Raw genomic sequence first — 24,076 nt, forward strand, 5'->3', positions numbered from 1 at the left:
AAAAATTAAGTTTGAAAATTGCAAAATTTTAACAATTTTAACCATATTTCCGTTTTTTTCATAAATAAATGCAAGTAATATTGAAGAAATTTTACACTAGCATGAAGTACGATGTGTCACGAAAAAACTATCTTAGAATCAGCGGGATCCGTTACAGCGTTCCAGAGTTACCACCTCAAAGTGACAGTGGTCAGAATTGTAAAAATTGGCCCGGTCATTAAGCTGCAAATTGTCTCTCACTAAGGGGTTAAAATAATGCATAAAAATGTTTAATTGACAAATTAATAAACTCATGCAGCATATTTTCGGACTTTTCTCACCCACGTGCATATTGTCGTTATTTCGAGCTTACACGCCGTTCTCGGTGTCCATGTAATGATACTGCGCATGTCAGTGTTGATCAGCCAGTAAGGACATAGTGCAGTCAATGTATGTCGCGGTTGCGACCTGCAGTTTGTGGACGCCATTTTTTAACATAGTAGTAAATGAGTCCGGGTCTGTGCAATGGCAAATTCTTGCCTGCGGGCAGCATCGTAGGTATGGGCAACTCCTGTTATAACAGACATGGGCAGACCATATTGTATCTCTAATATATGAAGACAATTTATGTCCTTATTTCCGAGTAAGTATTTTATTAATGTTTTTCATATGATCAGTGGATTCATAAGCCAAAAGTTATGTTTAAAGATGTCATATGGGGTATTGGGATGATAGTTTTGTTTTCATATACCATCCTTACCCTGAGAAACAAAGACGCCCTCTTGTGTAGAGACAGTCTCAGGTGCCAATGGTATACGTCAAGGACAAAAATCTTCTCAGGTCAATATATCCCATCATATTAACCAAATAAAGGTAAACCTGGATGTAGTTTATATTCACAAAAATGCGACCATTAGCATTCCCACCTTAGTTTAGACAAGAATAAAGACAATTCCAGTGTATAAGGCTATGTACACGTTGCAGATTTTGATACGGATCCGCAGCGTTTTTGGACGCTCGGAATTGCATCAAATCCGCAGTGTAGTGCACAAGCAATGTTAGTCAATGGGAAATTGAGAATTGTTGTGCACATGCTACGGAAACAAGCGCGGATTTGCAGCGTTTTATTTTCCACAGCATCTCAATTCATTTTGCGGATCTGCAGCGTTTCTGCACCCATTGACTTCAAATCTGTCAGGCAAAACCGCAGGTTTAAAAAAGATCTGCAGAATTGCATGCGGAATTGTCTATTGGTCATAAGTGCCTTGACACAAGGAAAGCAACACTTGTAGCCCACGTCCTGGATACGTCTGTGTGTGGTGGGTCTTGAAGCACTGACTCCAGCAGCAGACCACTCCTTGTGAATTTTCCATAAGATGCTCCATATTACAATGTGCCCCATATAATGCTCCATGCAGTTCATTATGGCCCCGTAAGACGCTCCATATAATAATGTGCCACATGTAATGCTCCATACAGTTCATTATGGCCCCATAAGATGCTCCATATATAAATATGCCCCATATAATGCTCCATGCAGTTCATTATGGCCCCATAAGATGCTCCTTATAACAATGTGTCACATGTAATGCTGCTGCAATAAAAAAATGACATACTCACCTCTCGTCGCTCCCGCTGCTCCTCGGCGTCCCGTCTCTCCGCACTGACAAGGCAGAGGGCGGCGCACACACTAATACTTCATCGCGCCCTCTGACCTGAACAGTCACTGCAGAGGACGCGGAAGACGGGGCGGCGGTGGAACAAGGAAATGTGAATATGAAATACTCACCTGCTCCTGGCGCGGTCCCTGGCAGCTTCTCTCGGACAGATGGTCTCCAGCGCCCGCAGCTTCTTCCCCTGTTCAGCGGTCACTGGTACCGCTCATTACAGTACTGAATATGCAGCTCCACCCCTATGGGATTGGAGTCCATATTCATTACTTTAGCATTACTTTAGCAGGGGAAGAAGCTGCCTGCGCCGGAGACCATGGGACATACAGGGACCGCGTCAGGAGCGCCAGTAGCAGTTGAGTATCTGACAGTCGTCGCTCCCCCTCACCCGCCGACCATGACTCGAGTATAAGCCGAGAGGGGCACTTTCAGCCCATTTTTTTGGACTGAAAATCTTGGCTTATACTCAAGTATATATGGTAGTATATGGAGATGACTACTCTTAAAGGGAAACTATTGGCAGGATTGTGCGCAGTAACCTAAAGAAAGTGTCAGGTTGGCGCCGTTATACTGATTAAAATGATACCTTGGTTGATGAGGAACAGCTTTGAAGTTACTATGCTGCGGGTCACTACTTTGTTATGTTATGATTATCCCTGCAAACTATCTTCCAACTTGGAGTACAAAGCGAGTGCTGTCACTGGATGTTATGAGCGTGCATACCGGAAGTCCCGATCGTCTCCGCAAACTGCATTCCAGCTTGGAGCGCAGAGCGAGCGCTGTTATATGAATGAAGGTATTCAGTCCCGTTTTTTTGATAGCGTGCACACCGGACGTACTTCTGCGTTCCAGCTTGGAGCGCAGATGAGATGTTCCAAGGGCACTTTCTGTTTTGGTTTACATTACGTAGAACGCATTTTGAAACGCTGATTTACCTCCGGAAATGATAGAGATGGATGCATAATCCTCTGGGGTTAAAGGAAATGACCCTCAAACAGGTACTGGGACACTTTATTTAAACCGCTGAGACAAGCAAGGCGGCAGATCGCAAGATAACTTTTTATATGAAGGATGTTAATTCTTCTCAAAGATAACGCCTTCTTCCCCCCAACCCGGTATTTTTCTTCCCTCCCCTGATGGTTTGAGAAATGAAATGCGTTGGGAGGCTATGGGGATACGGTCCAATAACTGGGACTCCTAGTGGTGGGTTTTGAGGGGATCCTTGATTATCCACCCCTGGACTACCAGGATCACTTTTGGAGTCATCTCAAAGATTGGGACGTGATGAATTGGTGAACATGAATCCGGGTGAGATTGTCCCATTATAATTACAGGCATTTATCACAGATTTGCTTCATGTGTGTGCACATATAGGACTTATGTAGCGGTATAAGCTATTTTGGTGGCACATATTTGGTTTGCGCAATATAGTGCTAGATAGTTTCATGAGGAATTGTGATTGTGCCACATTGGATTTGACTTTCATTGAAATCTGTGAGCCTGATTTTGATATATTTGTGATACTCTTTTCTGTACAGTACAGACCAAAAGTTTGGAGACACCTTCTCATTTAAAGATTTTTCTGTATTTTCATGACTATGAAAATTGTACATTCACACTGAAGGCATCAAAACTATGAATTAACACGTGGAATTATATACTTAACAAAAGTGTGAAACAACTGAAAATATGTCTTATATTCTAGGTTCTTCAAAGTAGCCACCTTTTGCTTTGATGACTGCTTTTATGAGTTAAAGGGAATCTGTCACCCCCAGAATCGAGGATGAGCTAAGCCCACCGGAATCAGGGGCTTATCTACAGCATTCTGTAAAGCTGTAGATAAGCCCCCGATGTATCCTGAAAGATGAGAAAAAGAGGTTAGATTATACTCACCCAGGGGCGTTCCCACTGCGGTCCGGTCCGATGGGCGTCCCGGTTCCGTCTGGGGCCTCCCATCTTCATAGGATGACATCCTCTTCTTGTTTTCACGCTCCGGCGCAGGTGTACTTTGTCTGCTCTGTTGAGGGCAGAGCAAAGTACTGCAGTGCGCAGGCGTCGGGCCTCTCTGACCTTTCCTGGCCCCTGAGCACTGCAGTACTTTGCTCTGCCCTCAACAGAGCAGACAAAGTACGCCTGCGCCGGAGCTGCGGTGTGAAGACAAGAAGAGGACGTGATTGTAAGAAGATTGGAGGCCTCGGACCGGACCGGACCACGATGCCCACCGCAGCGGGACCGCCCCGGCTAAGTATAATCTAACTTCTTTTTCTCATCTTTCAGGATTCATCGGGGGCTTATCTACAGCATTACAGAATGCTGTAGATAAGCCCTTGATGCCGTTGGGCTTAGCTCAACTTCCATTTTGGGGGTGACAGATTCCCTTTAATAAAATGAATGTGCTCCAGGGCAGGGCTGTGGGGGGGTCTTCATGTGGTACTCTGATTAAGTATCCATAATGCAGACTGCTGACAGGTCACTAATCCCTCAGTGACTTGCCCCCTATTTTACATAATGAATTTAATCAAATAGTTAATTTATTTCAGTTGTTCAATACAAAAAAGTGAAACTCAATTATATAGTCATTACAAACAGAGTGATCTATTTCAAGTGTTTGTTAATGTTGATGATTATGACTTACAGCCAATGAAAACCCAAAAGTCATTATCTCAGTAAATTAGAATAATTAACAAAAAACACCTGCAAAGGCTTCCTAAGCATTTAAAAAGGTCCCTTAAGGTACCTTCACACTGACCGATATCGCTAGCGATCTGTGACGTTGCAGTGTCCTGGCTAGCGATATAGTTGAGTTTGACACGCAGCAGCGATCAGGATCCTGCTGTGCCATCGTTGGTCAGAGCAGAAAGTCCAGAACTTTATTTCGTCGCTGGACTCCCGCAGACATCGCTGAATCGTTGTGTGTGACGCCGATTCAGCGATGTCTTCACTGGTAACCAGGGTAAACATCGGGTTACTAAGCGCAGGGCCGCGCTTAGTAACCCGATGTTTACCCTGGTTACCAGTGTAAATGTAAAAAAAAACAAACACTACATACTTACATTCCGGTGTCTGTCCCCCGGCGCTGTGCTTTCCTGCACAGTCAGCGCCGGCCAGCCGTAAAGCAGATTACAGCGGTGACGTCACCGCTGTGCTTTCCGGCCGGCGCTCACAGTCAGTGCAGGAAAGCACAGCGCCGGGGGACAGACACCGGAATGTAAGTATGTAGTGTTTTTTTTTTTTTTTTACATTAGCACTCGTAACCAGGGTAAACATCGGGTTACTAAGCGCGGCCCTGCGCTTAGTAACCTGATGTTTACCCTGGTTACCCGGGGACCGGCATCGTTGGTCGCTGGAGAGCTGTCTGTGTGACAGCTCTCCAGCGACCACACAACGACGAAACAGCGACGCTGCAGTGATCGGCATCGTTGTCTAGATCGCTGCAGCGTCGCTAAATGTGACGGTACCTTAAGTCTGTTTCAGTAGGCTCCACAATTATGGGGATGACAGCTGACTTGACAGATGTCCAGAAGGCAGTCATTGACACACTCCACAAGGAAGGTTAGCCACAAAAGATCATTGCCCAAGAAGTTGGGTGTTCAGAGTGCTGTATCCAAGCATATTAAAGGAAAGTTGAGTGGAAGGAAAAAGTGTGGTGGAAAAAGTGTGGTAGAAAAAGGTGCACAAGCAACTGGGATAACCGCAGCCTTGATAGGATTAAGAAAAGGCCATTCAAAAATGTGGGAGATTCACAAGGAGTGGTCTGCTGCTGGAGTCAGTGCTTCAAGACCTATCACACATAGACGTATCCAGGACATGGGCTACAAGTGTTGCTTTCCTTGTGTCAAGCCACTTATGACCAATATACAACACCAGAAGAATCTTTCCTGGGTCAAGGAGAAAAAAAGAACTAGACTGTTGCTCAGTGGTCGTGTTGTTTTCAGATGTATTTCATTTAGAAATCAAGGTCCCAGAGCCTGGAGGAAGAGTGGAGAGACACACAATCCAAGCTGCTCAAAGTCTAGTGTGAAGTTTTCTCAATCAGTGATTGTTTGGGGAGCCATGTCATCTGCTGGTTTAGCTCCACTGTGTTTTATCCAGACCAAAGTCAGCGAAGCCATCTACCAGGAAATTTTAGAGCACTTCATGCTTCCCTCTGCTGACAAGCTTTTTGGATATTTGAAAATTTCATTTTCCAGCAGGACTTGGAACCTGGCCACACTTCCAAAAGTACCAATACCTTGGGTTAAAAACGGCTGTATCGCTGTGATTGATTCGCCAACAAACTCGCCTGTTCTTAACCCCATAGAGATTCTATGGGGTTTTGTCAAGAGGAAGATGAGACACCATACCCAACAATGCAGACGAGCTGAAAGCTGCTATCAAAGCAACCTGGGCATACATAACACCTCAGCAGTGCCACAAGCTGATCGCCTCCATGCCATGCCACACTAATGCAGTAATTGCTGCAAAAGGAACCCCGAACAAGAATTGAGTGCAGTTACAGAACCTACATTTCAGTAGGTCAACATTTTGGATTTTAAAATTTTTCAAGTTTAGAAAAAAATCCCCTCCTGCTTTTTCTCTAGCAAGATGGCGCCGCAGCATCTATCAGATCACCGATAGCTGCTACTGTGCCGGTGCAGGCAGCGCCATCTTAGGCCGGTTTCACACGTCAGTGATTCCGGTACGTGAGGTGACAGTTTCCTCACGTACCGGAGACACTGACACACGTAGACCCATAAAAATCAATGCATCTGTGCAGATGTCATTGATTTTTTGCGGACCGTGTCTCCGTGTGCCAAACACGGAGACATGTCAGTGTTCGTGGGAGCGCACGTTTTACACGGACCCAATAGAGTCAATGGGTCCGCGTAAAACACGGACATTCTCCGTCTGGGGTCCGTGTGCGTGCAGGAGACAGCGCTACAGTAAGCGCTGTCCCCCCCACATGGTGCTGAAGCCGGTATTCATATCTTCCCTGTAGCAGCGTTTGCTATAGAGAAAATATGAAGAATAGTGTTAAAAATAAAGATCCATGTGTCCGCCGCCCCCCCACCCCCTGTGCGCCCCCCCGCTGGTCAGAAAATACTTACACGCTCCCTCGCTCCTTCCTGGTCTGGCCGCGCCTCCTACTGTATGCGGTCACGTGGGGCCGATCATTTACAATCATGAATAGTCGGCTCCGCCCCTATGGGAGGTGGAGCCACATATTCATGACTGTAAATGATCGGGCCCACGTGACCGCATGCAGGAGAAGCCGCGGCCAGACCAGGAAGCAGCGAGGGAGCGGGTAAGTATTTTCTGACCAGCGGGGGGGGCGCACAGGGGGTGGGGGGGCGCCGGACACATGGATCTTTATTTTAAACACTATTCTTCATATTTTCTCTACAGCAAACGTTGCTGCAGGGAAGATATGAATCGCAGCTTCAGCACCATGCAGAGTGGGTACCACACGCTCCGTGTGGTACCCACTCGCCATACGGGCGGCACACGTGTGCCGCACGTATGGCCTCCGTGAGTTCCCAGGCACACGGACACGGATAACTCCGGTACCGATTTATTCCGGTACCGGAATTATCTGGACGTGTGGGACAGCCCTTAGTGGAGACCTTTTTTTTAATAATTTTTCCTCTAGCATGATGCCACCTGCACAATAGCAGATATGAGATCGCCTATAGCTGCTACTGCGCAGACACGTCCAGCACCATTTTCAAACTTTTTTTTTTTCTTTAATTTATGGATAGCATGAAAGAAAAGATTTACATACACATTATAGATGCGATTATTCTGCAGCGCGGGAGCCACTGTTGGCGTCTGCCTGCTGCAGGTGATTTTTTTTTTGTTCTCAATCTCTATAATATTATGTAAAATAGGGGGCAGGTCACTGAGAGATCAGTGACCATTGAGCAGACTTCATTTATTATGGATTGGTAATTGGAGCACCGCATGAAGACTCCCACCCCCACAGGCTGCCCTGGACCACGAGCATATCATTAACTCAAAACAGAAAATAAACAACCACAAGACGGATTTAAGCAATCAAGGTATCATTTTAATCAGTATAAGGCCGGTGTCACACTAGAGTTTTACGGACATATGAGAGGCGCAAAAACAACGCATTGCACACGGACCAATGATTCTCTATGGGGCAGCTCCTATCTGCCGTATATTTCTCAGCTGTATTTTACGGGCGTAGAATATCGCAGCATGCTGCGTTTGTCAGCGTATTGCGCAAAAAATCCGCCAATGAAAGTCTATGGGGGCGAGAAAAATACAGATTACACACGGACCATCAGTGTGACTTGCGAGAAATACGCACCGGTGTTCTATAGAAAAGCCGGTAATTCAGCATGGTGTGCAGTAAAATCACACTGACAGGATAGAATAGATAGAATAAATGTCTACACACAGAATAGGTATATATATATTATTTCATACAGCGCTAGATAGCAAGAAAAGCCGGTAATTCAATTGGCTATCTCCTTATCAAACCCGAGAGGATATGAGACATGGTTTACATGCAGTAAACCATTTCATATCCCCTTTTTTTTTTGCATATTCCTCACTAATAATGTTAGTAGAGTGAGTGTGCAAAATTTGGGGGCTCTAGCTGTTAAAATAAAGGGTTAAATTGCGGAAAAATCTGGCGTGGGTTCCCGCCAGAGTGGGAAAGCCAGTGACTGAGGGCAGATATTAATAGCCTAGAGAGGGACCATGGTTATTGGTCCCCCCTGGCTAAAAGCATCTGTTTTTTTATTTATCCTTTTTTACAGACCGAGGGTGGTCATTTGGATTGAGAGTATAATAAACTATTACAACACCCTGTGTATTTGTTTCAATTAAATACTTTTTTCATAATGTGTGTGTATTATTAACCATTTACTACTATTTATACTATTAATATCTGCCCTCAGTCACTGGCTTTCCCTCTCTGGCGGAGAAAATTGCGCGGGAGCCCACGCCAGTTTTTTTCCGCGATTTAACCCTTTATTTTAACAGCTAGAGACCCCAAATTTTGCACACAGACACTTCTAACATTATTAGTGAGGTATATGTAAAAATATAATGGATATTAAATGGTTTACTGTATGTAAACCATGTCTCATATCCTGTCGGGTTTGGGAAGGAGGTAGCAAAAGCCGGCAATTGAATTACCGGCTGTTCTGCTATCTAGCGCTGTATTATATTTATATTTAATACATATATTAAATATATATATATATATATATATATATATATATATATATATATATATATATATATATATATATATATATATATATATATACTAGCTGTACTACCCGGCTTCGCCCGGGTTAATGACTGCTGTTAGCAAAATAGAATGTGTTAACAAAAATTTATTCTGCACACAAAAACCACAAAACAAATAGATAGAAATGTAATTATTAAAAGGCAAAAACTAAGCAAATAGAAGCATTTCACAACATATATTAGCTTTGTTATACTGAGAATGTCTTTGTTGCCTATATTAACCAATCAGAGCTCAGGTTAATTAACTGTAGCAAAATAGAAGCTGAGCTGTGATTGGTTGCTATTGGCAGCCTGATAAATCCCCAGCCAACAGGAAGCCCTCCCCCCTGGCAGTATATATTAGCTCACACATACACATAATAGACAGGTCATGTGACTGACAGCTGCCGTATTTCCTATATGGTACATTTGTTGCTCTTGTAGTTTGCTTATTAATCAGATTTTTATTTTTGAAGGACAATACCAGACTTGTGTGTGTTTTAGGGCGAGTTTTATGTGTCAAGTTGTGTGTGTTGAGTTGCGTGTGGCGACATGCATGTAGCGACTTTTGTGAGATGAGTTTTGTGTGGCGACATGCGTGTAGCAACATTTTGTGTGTTGAGTTGCATGTGACAGGTTAGTGTAGCAAGTTGTGTGCAGCAAGATTTGTGCATGGCGAGTTTTGCGCGTGGCGAGTTTTATGTGTGGTGCATTTTGAGTATGTGCAAGTTTTGTGTGAGGCAACTTTTGCATGTGGTGCAACTTTTGTACATGTGGCAATTTTTCTGTGTGTGCAAGTTTTGCATGAGTTGAGTTTTCCATGAGGTGAGTTTTGCACGTGTGGCGAGTTTTGCGTGAGCCTAGTTTTGCATATGGCGAGTTTTGCATGTAGCGAGTTTTGAGTGGTGACTTTTGTGTTTCGACTTTTATGTGGCGAGGTTGGTGTGTGTGTGTGGTGAAATGTGTGCTGAGGGTGGTATATGTGTTCAAGCACGTGGTAGTGTGTGGCGCATTTTGTGTTTGTGTTCATATCCCCGTGTGTGGTGAGTATCCCATGTCGGGGCCCCACCTTAGCAACTGTACGGTATATACTCTTTGTCGCCATCGCTCTCATTCTTTAAGTCCTCATTGTTCACATCTGGCAGCTGTCAATTTTCCTCCAACACTTTTCCCTTCACTTTTTCCCCATTATGTAGATAGGAGCAAAATTGTTTGGTGAATTGGAACGCGCGGGGTTAAAATTTCACCTCACAACATAGCCTATGACGCTCTCGGGGTCCAGACGTGTGACTGTGCAAAATTTTGTGGCTGTAGCTGCGACGGTACAGATGCCAATCCCGGACATACACACATACATACATACACACATTCAGCTTTATATATTAGATATACCTGTATGTAATCTCCTGTATATAGTATATACCTGTGTGTCATCTCACCTATATATAGTATATATCTGTGTGTCATCTCCTGTATATAGTATATACCTGTATGTCATCTCCTCCTATACATAGCATATACCTGTGTCATCTCCTCCTGTATATACTATATACCTGTAGGTAATCTGCTCCTGTATATAGTATATACCTGTGTGTCATCTCCTCCTGTATATAGTATATACCTGTATGTCATCTCCTCCTGTATGTAGTATGTACCTGTATGTCATCTCCTCCTCTATATAGTATATACCTGTGTGTCATCTCTCCTGTATATAGTATATATCTGTGTGTCATCTCCTCCTGTATATAGTATATACCTGTGTGTCATCTCCCCTGTAAATAGTATATACCTGTGTGTCATCTCCTGTATATAGTATATAGCTGTATGCCATCTCCTCCTGTATTAGCCCTCGTTCACACGTTATTTGGTCAGTATTTTTACCTCAGTATTTGTAAGCTAAAATGGCAGCCTGATAAATCCCCAGCCAACAGTAAGCCCACCCCCTGGCAGTATATATTAGCTCACACATACACATAATAGACTGGTCATGTGACTGACAGCTGCCGGATTCCTATATGGTACATTTGTTGCTCTTGTAGTTTGTCTGCTTATTAATCAGATTTTTATTTTTGAAGGATACCAGACTTGTGTGTGTTTTAGGGCGAGTTTCGTGTGTCAAGTTGTGTGTGTTGAGTTGCGTGTGGCGACATGCATGTAGGGACTTTTGTGAGATGAGTTTTGTGTGGCGACATGCGTGTAGCAACTTTTTGTGTGTCGAGTTGCATGTGACAGGTTAGTGTAGCAAGTTGTGTGCAGCAAGTTTTGCGCATGGCGAGTTTTGCGCGTGGCGAGTTTTATGTGTGGTGCCTTTTGAGTATGTGCAAGTTTTGTGTGAGGCAACTTTTGCATGTGTTGCAACTTTTGTGCATGTGGCAATTTTTCTGCGTGTGGCAATTTTTCTGCGTGTGCAAGTTTTGCGTGTGGCGAGTTTTGCACGTGTGGCGAGTTTTGCATGTGGAGAGTTTTGCGCGTGGCGAGTTTTGAGCGGCGACTTTTGTGTTTCTACTTTTATGTGGCGAGGTTGGTGTATGTGTGGTGAAATGTGTGCTGAGGGTGGTATATGTGTTCGAGCACGTGGTAGTGTGTGGCGCATTTTGTGTGTGTGTTCATATCCCCGTGGTGGTGTGATTATCCCATGTTGGGGCCCCACCTTAGCAACTGTACAGTATATACTCTTTGGTGCCATCGCTGTCATTCTTTAAGTCCCCCTTGTTCACATCTGGCAGCTGTTAATTTGCCTCCAACACTTTTCCTTTCATTTTTTCCCCATTATGTAGATAGGGGCAAAATTGTTTGGTGACTTGGAAAGCGCGGGGTTAAAATTTCACCTCACAATATAGCTTTGACGCTCTCAGGGTCCAGACGTGTGACTGTGCAAAATTTTGTGCCTGTAGCTGCGACGCCTCCAACACTTTTCCTTTCACTTTTTCCCCATTATGTAGATAGGGGCAAAATTGTTTGGTGAATTGGAAAGCGCGGGGTTAAAATTTCACCTCACAACATAGCCTATGACGCTCTCGGGGTCCAGACGTGTGACTGTGCAAAATTTTGTGGCTGTAGCTGCTACGGTTCAGATGCCAATCCCGGACATACATACATACATACATACATACACACACACACACATTCAGCTTTATATATTAGATATATATATATATATATATATATATCTCTACTATATAATTGTCTAAGGGTCACTTCCGTCTTTCTGTCCTGTCTGTCTGTCCTTCTGTCTGTCTGTCACTGATATTCATTGGTTGCGGCCTCTGTCTGTCATGGAATCCAAGTCGCTGATTGGTCTCGCCAGCTGCCTGTCATGGCTGCCGCGACCAATCAGCGACGGCCACAGTCTGATTAGTCCCTCCCTACTCCCCTGCAGTCAGTGCCCAGCGCCCGCTCCATACTCCCTGCAGTCAGTGCCCGCTCCATACTCCCCTCCAGTCACCACTCACACAGGGTTAATGCCAGCGGTAACGGACCGCGTTATGCCGCGGGTAACTCACTCCGTTACTGCTGCTATTAACCCTGTGTGACCAAGTTTTTACTATTGATGCTGCCTATGCAGCATCAATAGTAAAAAGATCTAATGTTAAAAAAAATAAAAAATCATTATGTACTCACCTTCCGCCGCCTTTCCCACTCCTCGCTACGCTCTGGTGACCGCTCCATGCAAGCGGCAGGTTCTGGTGCCAAGGATGGTATGCGAGAATGACCTTCCATGACGTCACGGTCATGTGACCGCGACGTCATCACAGGTCCTGCGCTCATATCAACCCTGGGACCGGAAGCTGCTGCGTGCACTGCACACAGGGCCAGGTCTTCAACGGGCCTTCGGAAGGTGAGTATATGTTTATTTTTTATTTTAAGTGTGTATACTACGTGGCTCTGTGCTGTATACTCCGTCGCTGTGCAATATTCTACGTACGTGGCTGGGCAATATAGTACGTGGCTGGGCAATATAGTACGTGGCTGGGCAATATAGTACGTGGCTGGGCAATATAGTGCGTGGCTGGGCAATATAGTACGTGGCTGGGCAATATACTACGTGGCCGGGCAATATACTACGTGACCGGGCAATATACTACGTGACCGGGCAATATACTACGTGGCTGGACAATATGCTACGTGGCTGGACAATATACTACGTGGACATGCATATTCTAGAATACCCGATGCGTTCGAATCGGGCCACCATCTAGTGTGTGTGTATGTGTGTGTGTGTATATATATAATATATATATATATATATATATATATATATATATATATATATATATATACACATACATACATACATACATACATACATACATACATACATACATACATACAAATATTTGAGCCCATGGATCCATTCTATGTCCATTTTGCAAGCCAGCGAAAAAATCTCGGCATACGGATTACATACGGAGGTTTACATTTGCAAAATACGCAGCCACACCCTGCCTACGGATGACATATGGATCACTGTTTTGGGATCATTTCTGCGTATTGCGCATGTAAAATACGGACCGTATTTCCCTGCGCCTAGTGTGTCGCCGGCCTAACAGTGCCGACCTGACACTGTGTGTAGGTTACTGTGCCCAATCCTGCTGACAGGTTCACTTTAATATGCACCTTTTCAGACCAGGTTGGAAGTGTTGGTCAGTTTTTTTAGTGTTTGTTTCCTTGGGCTTTGCCTGGTCCATTCCAAAACTTTAATCATCTTTTGGAGATGCCAGTCTTTTAATGATTTAAAGTTAAAAACACACAACTTTTTTATAATATCTCATATTTTTATATTTTTGTTTTTTATATTTTTCTAACTAGTGCAAGGCGAATCAAGCTGTTCAAATATTATATCTTCTGCACCATGTCAAGAAGAACCTCAACAATATGAATTGCAGTATGCACGACTTCGAAAATTTCTTTCAGGTTAGTGATTCAACTTCTTGTGTTTTTTAGGTTTTCATTTATATTAAACCTTAACTGACTTCCGACACGCATTAAACCGGTGGACGTTAGGGAGCTTTTTCCTCGACCATGAAAAAGTACGGTAAATAGTGTGCCATCCACCCCACACGTGAAATTTTGACAGGTATATGACAGCTGATACCCTGTGGCATTGGCCTGACAAGTTTTGGGCCAATTTAACCCCCTTCAATAGTGCTGTCAATTGTGACAGTGGCATGTAAGTGTTAAAAAGGGGGTTAAACGTCTACCTTTCACACCCTCGGGCTCCCGCGATTGTAATCTTGGGTTCCAATGGTTGCCATAGTACCTTGAGGTCATCTGATGACACACAGGATATGGTTGCCTGTTAAATTCTGCTATAAGCAGGGCCTAACAGGCACAGTCAGTGAAACACTGACCGGTATTTAACACTGCAGTACATGAGTAGTATTTTGCGTGAGACCAACGATCAAAGTAAAAAAAAACATACATGTCTCACAGTGGGACAAAGTAAAAAAAAAAAGTTAAAATATGTAAAAAAGCGCAGAAAAATAACGGCAAGCAGTTTTGCCACAAAAAAACGCAAAAAACTTTGTGTTAAGACAAAAATAAACCAAAAAAAGTACACATTGGTATCGACGCATCCAGGACAACTTGAATTATACAACTGTAAAGTTATTTACAGTAGTTTTTGGCTTATAAGACACACTTTTTTTTCCCCCTCAAATCTGGGGGCAAAGTTAGCGTGTGTCTTACAATCCGAATTGTAGTTACGGTGGAGCAGGGTCCCAGGGTCGCTTCTGGCAGAGGCAATGGCTTCTGGTCCCAGACTGGTACGACGAGGTGTTTGGTGGTGTAGGGGTTCAGCTGCCCTTTTTGGAGCCCTGCACTTTCCCTTCTCTTCTATGCGGTGGACTCTGGGGAAATGGCCGCAGGAGACCAAGATCTCGGTTGCACATGTGCCACCTCCGGTAGCCATTTTTCCGAGGTACCCCTCTTTAGAAAGTTTGGATGGTGCGGAGCTCCCGGCTGTTACACAATGTCGGCGGACCACCCTCACCACTGAACACCTCATCGTGCCAGCCTCAGGCCCGCTGCCAAGCATCCCATCCTACCAGCGTGGTGCCCGCAGCATCTCCTGCCTCCTGAGGGGCTCCAAAACCGCTGCCCCCCAGGTAAGCTAAATCATTAACTCAGATAGCCAGGATTAGTTATAAGGAGTGCTCACAGAAAAAGTAATACCATTAAAAAATGTTACTTTATTAGAATTTCGTTAAAAAAACATCCAAAAATGTGAAAAAACTAAATCAAAAACAAAAAACAGGCGGCGATAGAAAGCTAACCTGCAAGGCACCATGTATTGGTTAGGCCTGATAGCTCTAGTAGCCCCTGCCTGACAGCGGACGTTGGCACCCTATATCAAACGCAAATGGCGCCCCCGCTCCACGGTGACTTACCCTAATGGCCCTGGAAATCCCTGCTCAAACATGTACCACATAAACAATTTGATCTCAGGTAACGAAAAACATCATCAGATGGGCTTATTGGCCCAAATGGTCCAACGCCTAATTTTATTAGCAGTCACTGAGCAGTCCCATAAATCGGGGTGGGGCAAAAGGTACCACCGTACCCAAATTGTCAATAATATGCCAACAAATTGGTCACAACATGGTAACAACCACACAAAAAAAATCACAAAAATATACATTCCTTAAAAAGAACATATTGTTTTTGATGTCCAAAAAGAAAAGGAAGGAAGGTGGGGGAATGGAAACTATTTTTCCCTCCACAGTCCCTATTTAGAGTCCCTACCTGACTGTGGAGGTTGGCACCCTAGATTTAAGTACAAAGCTCCACAAAGGCTGCACCTAAATAAATCCCTACAGGTCTCCCTCCAATAGACACCCAAGTATAGATGGAAATAAAGATGGGGGAAACAGGAAAGAAAAACCATGGGATGTTGTGTTGGACACTAGTCCTATAATAAGGCTAAAGGGACTGCTTAGTAATAACCCCCTTATTTGTTTTGTATCCAATCAATTCTTATTAATAAAGGATTTTTGTGGTGAAAGAAAAAACATTGGTACAGGTATAAAGGTGCAAATTATCAATAATATGAAAACATAGCTGCCCAAACGAGGGCTACATACTGCATAGACTCCCAGGATCTGTACCCACTGGAACACCTATACCTCCAATCAATGAATATATCTAGCAGTAGCCAAAAACACCACTTGAATAAATGTCCAGTTATATATATTGCACTTTGCCCATCAAACAGGTCTAGCTAAGGTTATACAACCTGTCATGAATCCCAACCTAAATGATTAGACCATTAGTGTGTTCTTCAGCAGTACCCATGATCAATTGCATATTGCACCGTGCACAGAACAGACGAAATATAGTAAACTACTAGATGTTTCCAGCCAGCTAACGCTCGGCACGCTCATTGCTATCTAATTAACGCTGCTGGTGATTAAACTAAAGTAAATAATGACAACATTCAATAGCGCTTACGCAGGTGGTAAATTAACTTAAAATGAAGTTAATAACAATAGTGTGGTGATGTGTTGGGGGCAGGATTATGTGTGGTGGGGGGTGGGATTATGTGTGGTAATGGGGTGGGGGCAGGATTATCTGTAGTAATGTGGTGGGGGGGCGGGATTATGTGTGGTGATGTGGGGGGGCAGGATTGTGTGTGGTAATGGGGTGGGGGGCGGTATTATGTGGTAATGGGGTGGGGGGCGGTATTATGTGGTAATGGGGTGGCGGGGAGGTATTATGTGGTAATGGGGTGGGGGGGCGGTATTATGTGGTAATGGGGTGGGGGGGCGGGATTATGTGTGGTGATGTGGGGGGGCAGGATTATGTGTGGTGATGTGGGGGGGGGGGCAGGATTGTGTGGTGATGTGTTGGGGGGGCGGGATTGTGTGGTGATGTGTTGGGGGCGGGATTGTGTGTGGTGATGTGTTGGGGGGGCGGGATTGTGTGGTGATGTGGGCGGGATTATGTGTGGTGGTGGGGGGGCGGGATTATTTGTGGTAATGTGGGGGGGGGCTGGATTATGTGTGGTAATGTGCTGGGGGCGGGATTATGTGTGGTAATGTGGTGGGGGGGCTGGTTTATGTGTGGTGATGTGGGGGGGGATTATGTATGGTGGGGGTGCGGGATTATGTGTGGTGATGGGGTGGGGGGGCGGGATTGTGTGGTGATGGGGCGGGGGGGGCGGGATTATGTGTGGTGATGTGGGGGCGGGATTATGTGTGGTGATGTGGAGGGGCGGGATTTGTGGGGGGCACTATTGTGTGTGGTAATGGGTGCAGGATTTTATGTGGTGGGGGGCGGAGCTACTGTGCAGGGGGCAGGATTAGCGAGTAATCACGATGCTATCTATATATATATATATATATATATATATATATATATATATATATATATATATATATATATATATATATATATATATATATATATATATATATATTTTTTATATATATATATATATATATATATATATATATATACACTTAGAGGTGGAACTTAGTTTAAACATAATCATTCGATCTTTCTTGAGATAGTCTTATTGACATCTGTGGTGTATGCACCAATTACACCCTGCCCAAAGCAGATCAGCATACAGCATATAAAAAGCCAAGAGAATAAAACTTAGCTCAAATAGATCAATTCAGCCTCGCTGCGTTTCCCTCCCATGATAAGAGTTCCTCAGGAGGCATATGGAAAAATCTGTGCTCATCCAGAACATCATCAATATGGATTGCGCCCGGTTGCAGGTGTGGATTAGAATCATTGCCCATATAGTTAGTCTCAGTAGAAAATACCCGATTCGCCTCGTTTACCCAGGACTCTGCATTGATTGGTCCTGACAGAAAACCAGTCATAATAATTAAATCTCAAAAAATGAATTATTAACTCAGATAGCCAGGATTAGTTATAAGGAGTGCTCACAGAAAAACTACGGTAATACCATTAACTTTATTAGTGTTTAGTTTAAGAAAAATCCAAAAATGTGAAAAAACAAAAACCAGGCGGCTATAGAAAGCGAACCTGCAAGGCACCATGTATTGGGTACATAGTAGCACCTGCTAATACCTTGCCTGACAGCGAAGGTTGGCACCCTATATCAAACGCAAATGACGCCCCAGCTCCACGGCGACTTACCCTAATAGCCCTGGAAATCCCTGCTCAAACACGTACCACATAAACAATTTGATCACAGGCAATGAAAGACAACAAAAGATGGGCTTATTGGCCCAAATGGTCCAATGCCTAATGTTGTTAGCAGTCCCATAAATCAGGGTAGAGTGAGGCAAAAGGTACCACCGTACCCAAATTGTCAATAATATGCCAACAAAATTGGTCACAACATGGTAACAACCACAAAAAAAAAATCACAAAAATATACATTCCTTAAAAAGAACAAAAAGCAGAGAACATGTACCATTTTATTTAAAAAAAACAAAACCTGTTTTCCTCCCCAAAATTTGGGATGAGTCTTATAAACCAGTGCGTCTTATAATATCCTCTGTACTTAATAATGTATTAAAATGTAACCTTTATTTATAATTCGAAAAACATAAATATGACATAAGCAAACCACAAGCAGAAAAAGGACCAGCATCACCCTTAAAGGAAAAGAAAAGGAACCAGGAAGATCTTGGTGTTATAATGAGCTAATTAATAGCAGGAAAACCATGATCTAAGTAACTTTTTTTTTTGTCGTTATTGTCACTTATTATCTTCACTCCTGACGAGCTTTGAATAGGGGAAACGCAATGAATGTTCCTAGACTGTCTATGCCACAGGGAAATGTTTGAATGGCGATGGGTTGGGATCTTCCCGTAGCGCCTCAGCCCTACTTCAGTCCTTCTCCTTCCCTGCTGTTTCTGGAGTGCTGCTTGTACTCAGGAAGTGATGCGAACTGGCCGACTCTCTTCCGGTTGCGTTCCACGGTGGAACGCATAGCGTTTTTGGGGGTAAATTTTAATTAGGGATTACCAAAGCTACTCAGGCGCTTAACCTTGCCTATGGAGAAGTCTCATCCCATTGTTTGGGAGCACGCTGACTCATGGTCTCTGGGTTATACACAGCTCACAAAAAATAAACAACACTTAAACAACACAACTCCAATTCAATCACACTTCTGTGAAATCAATGTGTCCAGTTATGAAGCAACACCGATCATGAATAGATTACTCCTGCTGTTGTGCAATGGAAACAGACAAGTAGAAATGATAGGCAATTAGCAAGACAACTGCTCTAAAGGAGTGATTTTGCAGGTGGTAACCACAGATCATTTCTCTCCTTTTAGGCTGTTTTGATCACTTTGGCATTTTGTCACTGCTCTCACCCCTCCAGTAAGTAGCGTGAGGCGGTGTCTAAAATGCACAAAAGTTAAAGTTGCTCGGGTAGTACAGCTCATCCAGGATGGCACATCAATGCGAGCTGTGGCAAGAAGGGCAGCTGTTTTTATTTAAAAACACCACATATTTGGTGTCGCCGCGTTCAGAATAGCCTGATCTATCAATATATAAAAAGAATTAATCCAATCGGTAAACTACGTAGTGAAAAAGCAAAAATTCCTTTTTGGTCGCAGTAACATTGCATTAAAATCGATCAAAAGATCGTATCCACACCAAAATATCAGCTCGGCACACAAAAAATAAGTCCTCACCTAGCCCCAGATCACAAAAAATAAAGACGCTAAGGGTCTCAGAAAATGACGCTTTTTTTTTTTTTTTTTTCTTACAAACTTTGGATTTTTTTTTTCACCATTTACATAAAAAACAACTTATACATGTTTGGTATCTACGAACTTTTATTGACCTGGACAATCATAATGGTGAACATGGTAAAAAAAAAAAAAAAAAAAAAAACAGCTGTGGAATTATTCTTTTTTTTTGTTTTTTTGCAATTTCACCGCACTAGGAATTTTTTTTCCCGTTTTCGAGTAGATGGTATGGTAACACCAATGGTGTCATTCAAAAGTACAACTCGTCCCACAAAAAAACAGCCCTCACATGGCCATATTGACGGAAAAATAAAAATGTCATGGCTTTGGGAATAAGGGGAGTGGAAAGGGCTGTGGGTGAAGGGGTTAAAGGGAACCTGTCACTAGGGTTGTGCACAGTAACTTACAGACAGTGTCACTTCGGCGCCACTATACTGATTAAAATGATACCTTGGTTGATGAAATCTGTCTTGTGGTTGTTTTATCTTTATTTGCAGCTTTCAGCTAATGATATGCTCGTGCTTCGGGGTGGGGCTTTGAGGGGGTCTTCATGTGGTGCTTACTTGAAAATGGCGCTTGCGCAGTAGTACCTATCGGCGTTCGCCATCTTGCTACAGAAGAAAAAATTCCTTCTCCAAGATGACTCTACCAAGCCTATGCTTTTGCCAGTGACGCTATCTTGGGGGATTTTTTTTTTTCTCTAGCAAGATGGCGCCGCATGCGCAGTAGCAGCTATCGGATCATAATACTAAATTATGGTGCTTCTTCTGATCTTTGCACTGTCACATAGTTGTCGATTTACATGTAGGGTATTGGTGCACTCAAAAGAAATGACGTTCCTTTAAAAGAAAAAATTAACATGATCTAATATATATATTTTTTAATATATGGACGCGAAGCTGGATACCATTTTTGTTCCTTCCATGTCCAGTGTGAGCTCCCATATAGCCCCTCCCCCCCCATACAGGGTGTGCCCCTACATAGCCCTCCCATATACAGTGGGGGGAAATTATTTGATCCCTTGCTGATTTTGTAAGTTTGCCCACTGACAAAGACATGAACAGTCTATAATTTTAAGGGTAGGTTAATTTTAATATTGAGAGATAGAATATCAAAAATAAAATCCAGAAAATCACATTATATAAATGATAATCAGCTTGTTACCTGCATTAAAGGCAGCTGTCTTACTAATTCACCTTTATAAAAGACTCCTGTCCACAGACTCAATTAATCAGTCACACTCTAACCTCTACAACATGGGCAAGATCAAAGAGCTTTTTTAGGATGTAAGGGACAAGATCATAAACCTGCACAAAGCTGGAATGGGCTACAAAACCATACGTAAAACGCTGGGGTAGAAGGAGACAACTGTTGGTGCAATAATAAGAAAATGGAAGAAATACAAAATGACTGTCAATCGACATTGATCTGGGGCACTATGCAAAATCTCACCTTGTGGGGTTCCATGATCATGAATGAGAGATCAGCCTAAAACTACACTTGTTAATGATCTCAAGGCAGCTGGGACTACAGTCACCAAGGAAATCATTGGTAACACATTACGCCGTAAAGGTTTAAAATCCTGCAGTGCCTTGAAGGTCCCCCTGCTCCAGAAGGCACATGTGCAGGCCCGTCTTAAGTTTGCCAATGAACACCTGGATGATTCTGTGAGTGATTGGGAGAAGGGGTTGTGGTCAGATGAGACAAAAATTGAGGTCTTTGGCATTAACTCAACTCCCTGTGTTTGGAGGAAGAGAAATGCTGCCTATGACCCAAAGAACACCGTCCCCACTGTCAAACATGGAGGTGGAAACATTATGTTTTGGGGGTGTTACTCTGCTAAGGGAACAGGGCTACTTCACCGCCTCAGTGGGAGAATGGATGGAGTCATGTAGCGTAAAATCCTGAGTAACAACCTCCTTCCCTCCACCATGACATTAAAAGTGGGTCGTGGCTGGGTCTTCCAGCAAGACAACGACCCAAAACATACAGCCAAGGCAACAAGGGAGTGGCTCAAAAAGCACGTTAAGGTCAAGGAGTGGCCTAGCCAGTCTCCAGACAATAAGAAAACTTATGGAGGGAGTTGAAGCTCCGAGTTGCCAAGCCACAGCCTCAAAATCGTAATGATTTAGAGATTATCTGCAAAGAGGAGTGGACCAAAATTCCTCCTGACATGTGCGATAACCTCATCATCAACTACAAAAATGTCTGACTGCTGTGCTTGCCAACAAGGGTTTTGCCACTAAGTATTAAGTCCTGATTGCCAGAGGGATCAAATACTTATTTCTCACTGCAAAATGCAAATACATTTATATAATTTAAGCAATGTGATTTTCTAGATTTTAGTTTTGATATTCTATCTCTCAATGTTAAAATTAACCTACCCTTAAAATTATAGACTGTTCATATCAGTAGGCAAAATTACAAAATCAGCAAGGGATCAAATACTTATTTCCCCCACTGTACCATATATACATACAAATATCACAGGTCTGCGACTAAAAAGCTGTTTGATTATTTTCATATAATTTCCGTGTATTTTGGTGTATTGATAATGAAAAAAATATTGAAAAAAAAATCCTAAACGTCTCGACTTGCCACAAACCTGTAGGTTCTTCTGCAAACTCTGATGTGAATCATCGGCAGGTTATTTTCTTTCGCCATTAACATCAATAGGAACTGCATGATTGGCAGGTGGTTAGTGACATACTGAAAGGTCCCTATGCTTTCAAGAAACTTGCATTGGAAATTCATTCATCAATCATGTTTCCCCAATAAAAAATACATGATTTAAAAAAAGAATCAACCATGTTTCCCCAAATTAGCATTATGGCTTTGCGGAAGTGTATAAATTCGCCTGACTGTTTTTCATTTGTGGTGAATATGTAGTGTTGAATCAACAGCTGAATATTTACAGACTGTGGAAAAAAGCATACTTCGGACTAAAACTAGTTAGCAAACGGTGTTCTGAGGACCTCCAAAATTAATTCAAGGATAAAAAAAAAAGCTTTCCCTTATGGGATTCCTATGGCGAGAGCAAAAGAACCATAATGACGATTGTTACTTTTGTTCATGCAATGTGAAAGGGTATAATTCCAAATGGAAGCATTCCATTTCCTACCCCAGTCTTCAATCAGCAATTCGTCCCATCCCCCATGGCACAGATATACCAGTACCCAAGGCCCCTGCTACCTTGGAAGAGATACCTAGCTCCGATGAAAGTGGAATCATACCTGAACCAGATGACGAATCAAGCTGTGACTTTGAAGATGATACAGCACCAATTTTTTTTTTCCCAGGAGGAGCTGAAGGATTTAGTTAGAGACTTAAATCTTCCCAAAGATGCCGCTGAATTACTCAGATCAAGGCTCAAAAGAAGGAATTTAATGTTGCCAGGAGTCTCTTTCATGGTTCAGACATCGTGAAAAGGAGTTTGTTCCTTACTTTGCCCAGGAATGTGTATGTATGAAGGCTTGTGTGTTAGAGATTCACACACCACATTTATACATACAAACATATACGTATGCACATATGTATGTGTGTTTGTGTATATATTTATGTATATATTCAAGGTGGGCCATTTATATGGATACACCTGGGTGGGTCATGTATATGGATACATCTAAAATGGGAATGGTTCGTGATATCAACTTCCTGTTTGTGGCACATTAGTATATATGGCAGGGGGAAAACTTTTCAAGATGGGTGGTGACCATGGTGGCCATTTTGAAGTCCGCTATTTTTGAATGCAACTTTATAAATAGCCCACCCAGGTGTATCCATATAAATGACCCACCCTGTATGTGTGTGTGTGTGTATATATATATATATATATATATATATATATATATATATATATATATATATATATATATATATATATATATATACTCGATTATAAGCCGAGATTTTCAGCCCACTTTTTTGGGCTGAAATTGCCCCTCTTGGCTTATACTCGAGTCATACTGGGGTCGGCAGGGGAGGGGGAGCGGGGGCTGTCTAAAAATACTCACCTAGTCCAGGCGCGGTCCCTGCTTCCCCGGCGCTGGCAGCAGCAGCTTCAGCTTCTTCCTGTACTCAGCGGTCACATGGTCCGCTCATTACAGTAAATGAATATTCGGCTCCACCTCCCATAGGGGTGGAGCCGCATATTCATTACTGTAATCAGCGGTACCATGTGACCGCTGAGTACAGGATGAAGCGCTGCGGCGTCGGGGAAGCAGGATCTACACAGCGGCAGGACCAGGTGAGTATACGGGGAGGGGAGCGCAGCGCTGCGCGATAGTCACCTGCTCCTCGTTCCGGGCGCCGATCTGTCTCCAGCAGTGACACTGAGGTCAGAGGGCGCGGTGACGTGGTCAGTGCGCGTCCTCTGCTGAACGTCAGTGCTGGAGACAGATCGGCGCCCGGAACGAGGAGCAGGTGACTATTGAAAGTGCCGGGGGCCTGAGCGACGGAGAGGTGAGTATGTGATTTTTTTTTTTATCGCAGCAAATGGGGC

At 43.4% G+C, this 24,076-nt stretch overlaps 1 protein-coding gene across 1 annotated transcript in view; it reads left to right on the forward strand.

Moving 5' to 3' along the window:
* TAF5L (TATA-box binding protein associated factor 5 like) overlaps positions 1-24,076 on the forward strand; it is a 97,960-nt gene that overhangs the window by 31,031 nt on the left and 42,853 nt on the right. Inside the window, exon 3 of the mRNA XM_077283258.1 lies at positions 13,704-13,808. Coding sequence (XP_077139373.1) covers positions 13,704-13,808 — 105 coding nt within the window. The remainder of the gene's footprint in view (positions 1-13,703; positions 13,809-24,076) is intronic.

Source organism: Ranitomeya variabilis, chromosome 2 (assembly GCF_051348905.1).
Source record: "Ranitomeya variabilis isolate aRanVar5 chromosome 2, aRanVar5.hap1, whole genome shotgun sequence".
Classification (NCBI taxonomy): domain Eukaryota; kingdom Metazoa; phylum Chordata; class Amphibia; order Anura; family Dendrobatidae; genus Ranitomeya; species Ranitomeya variabilis.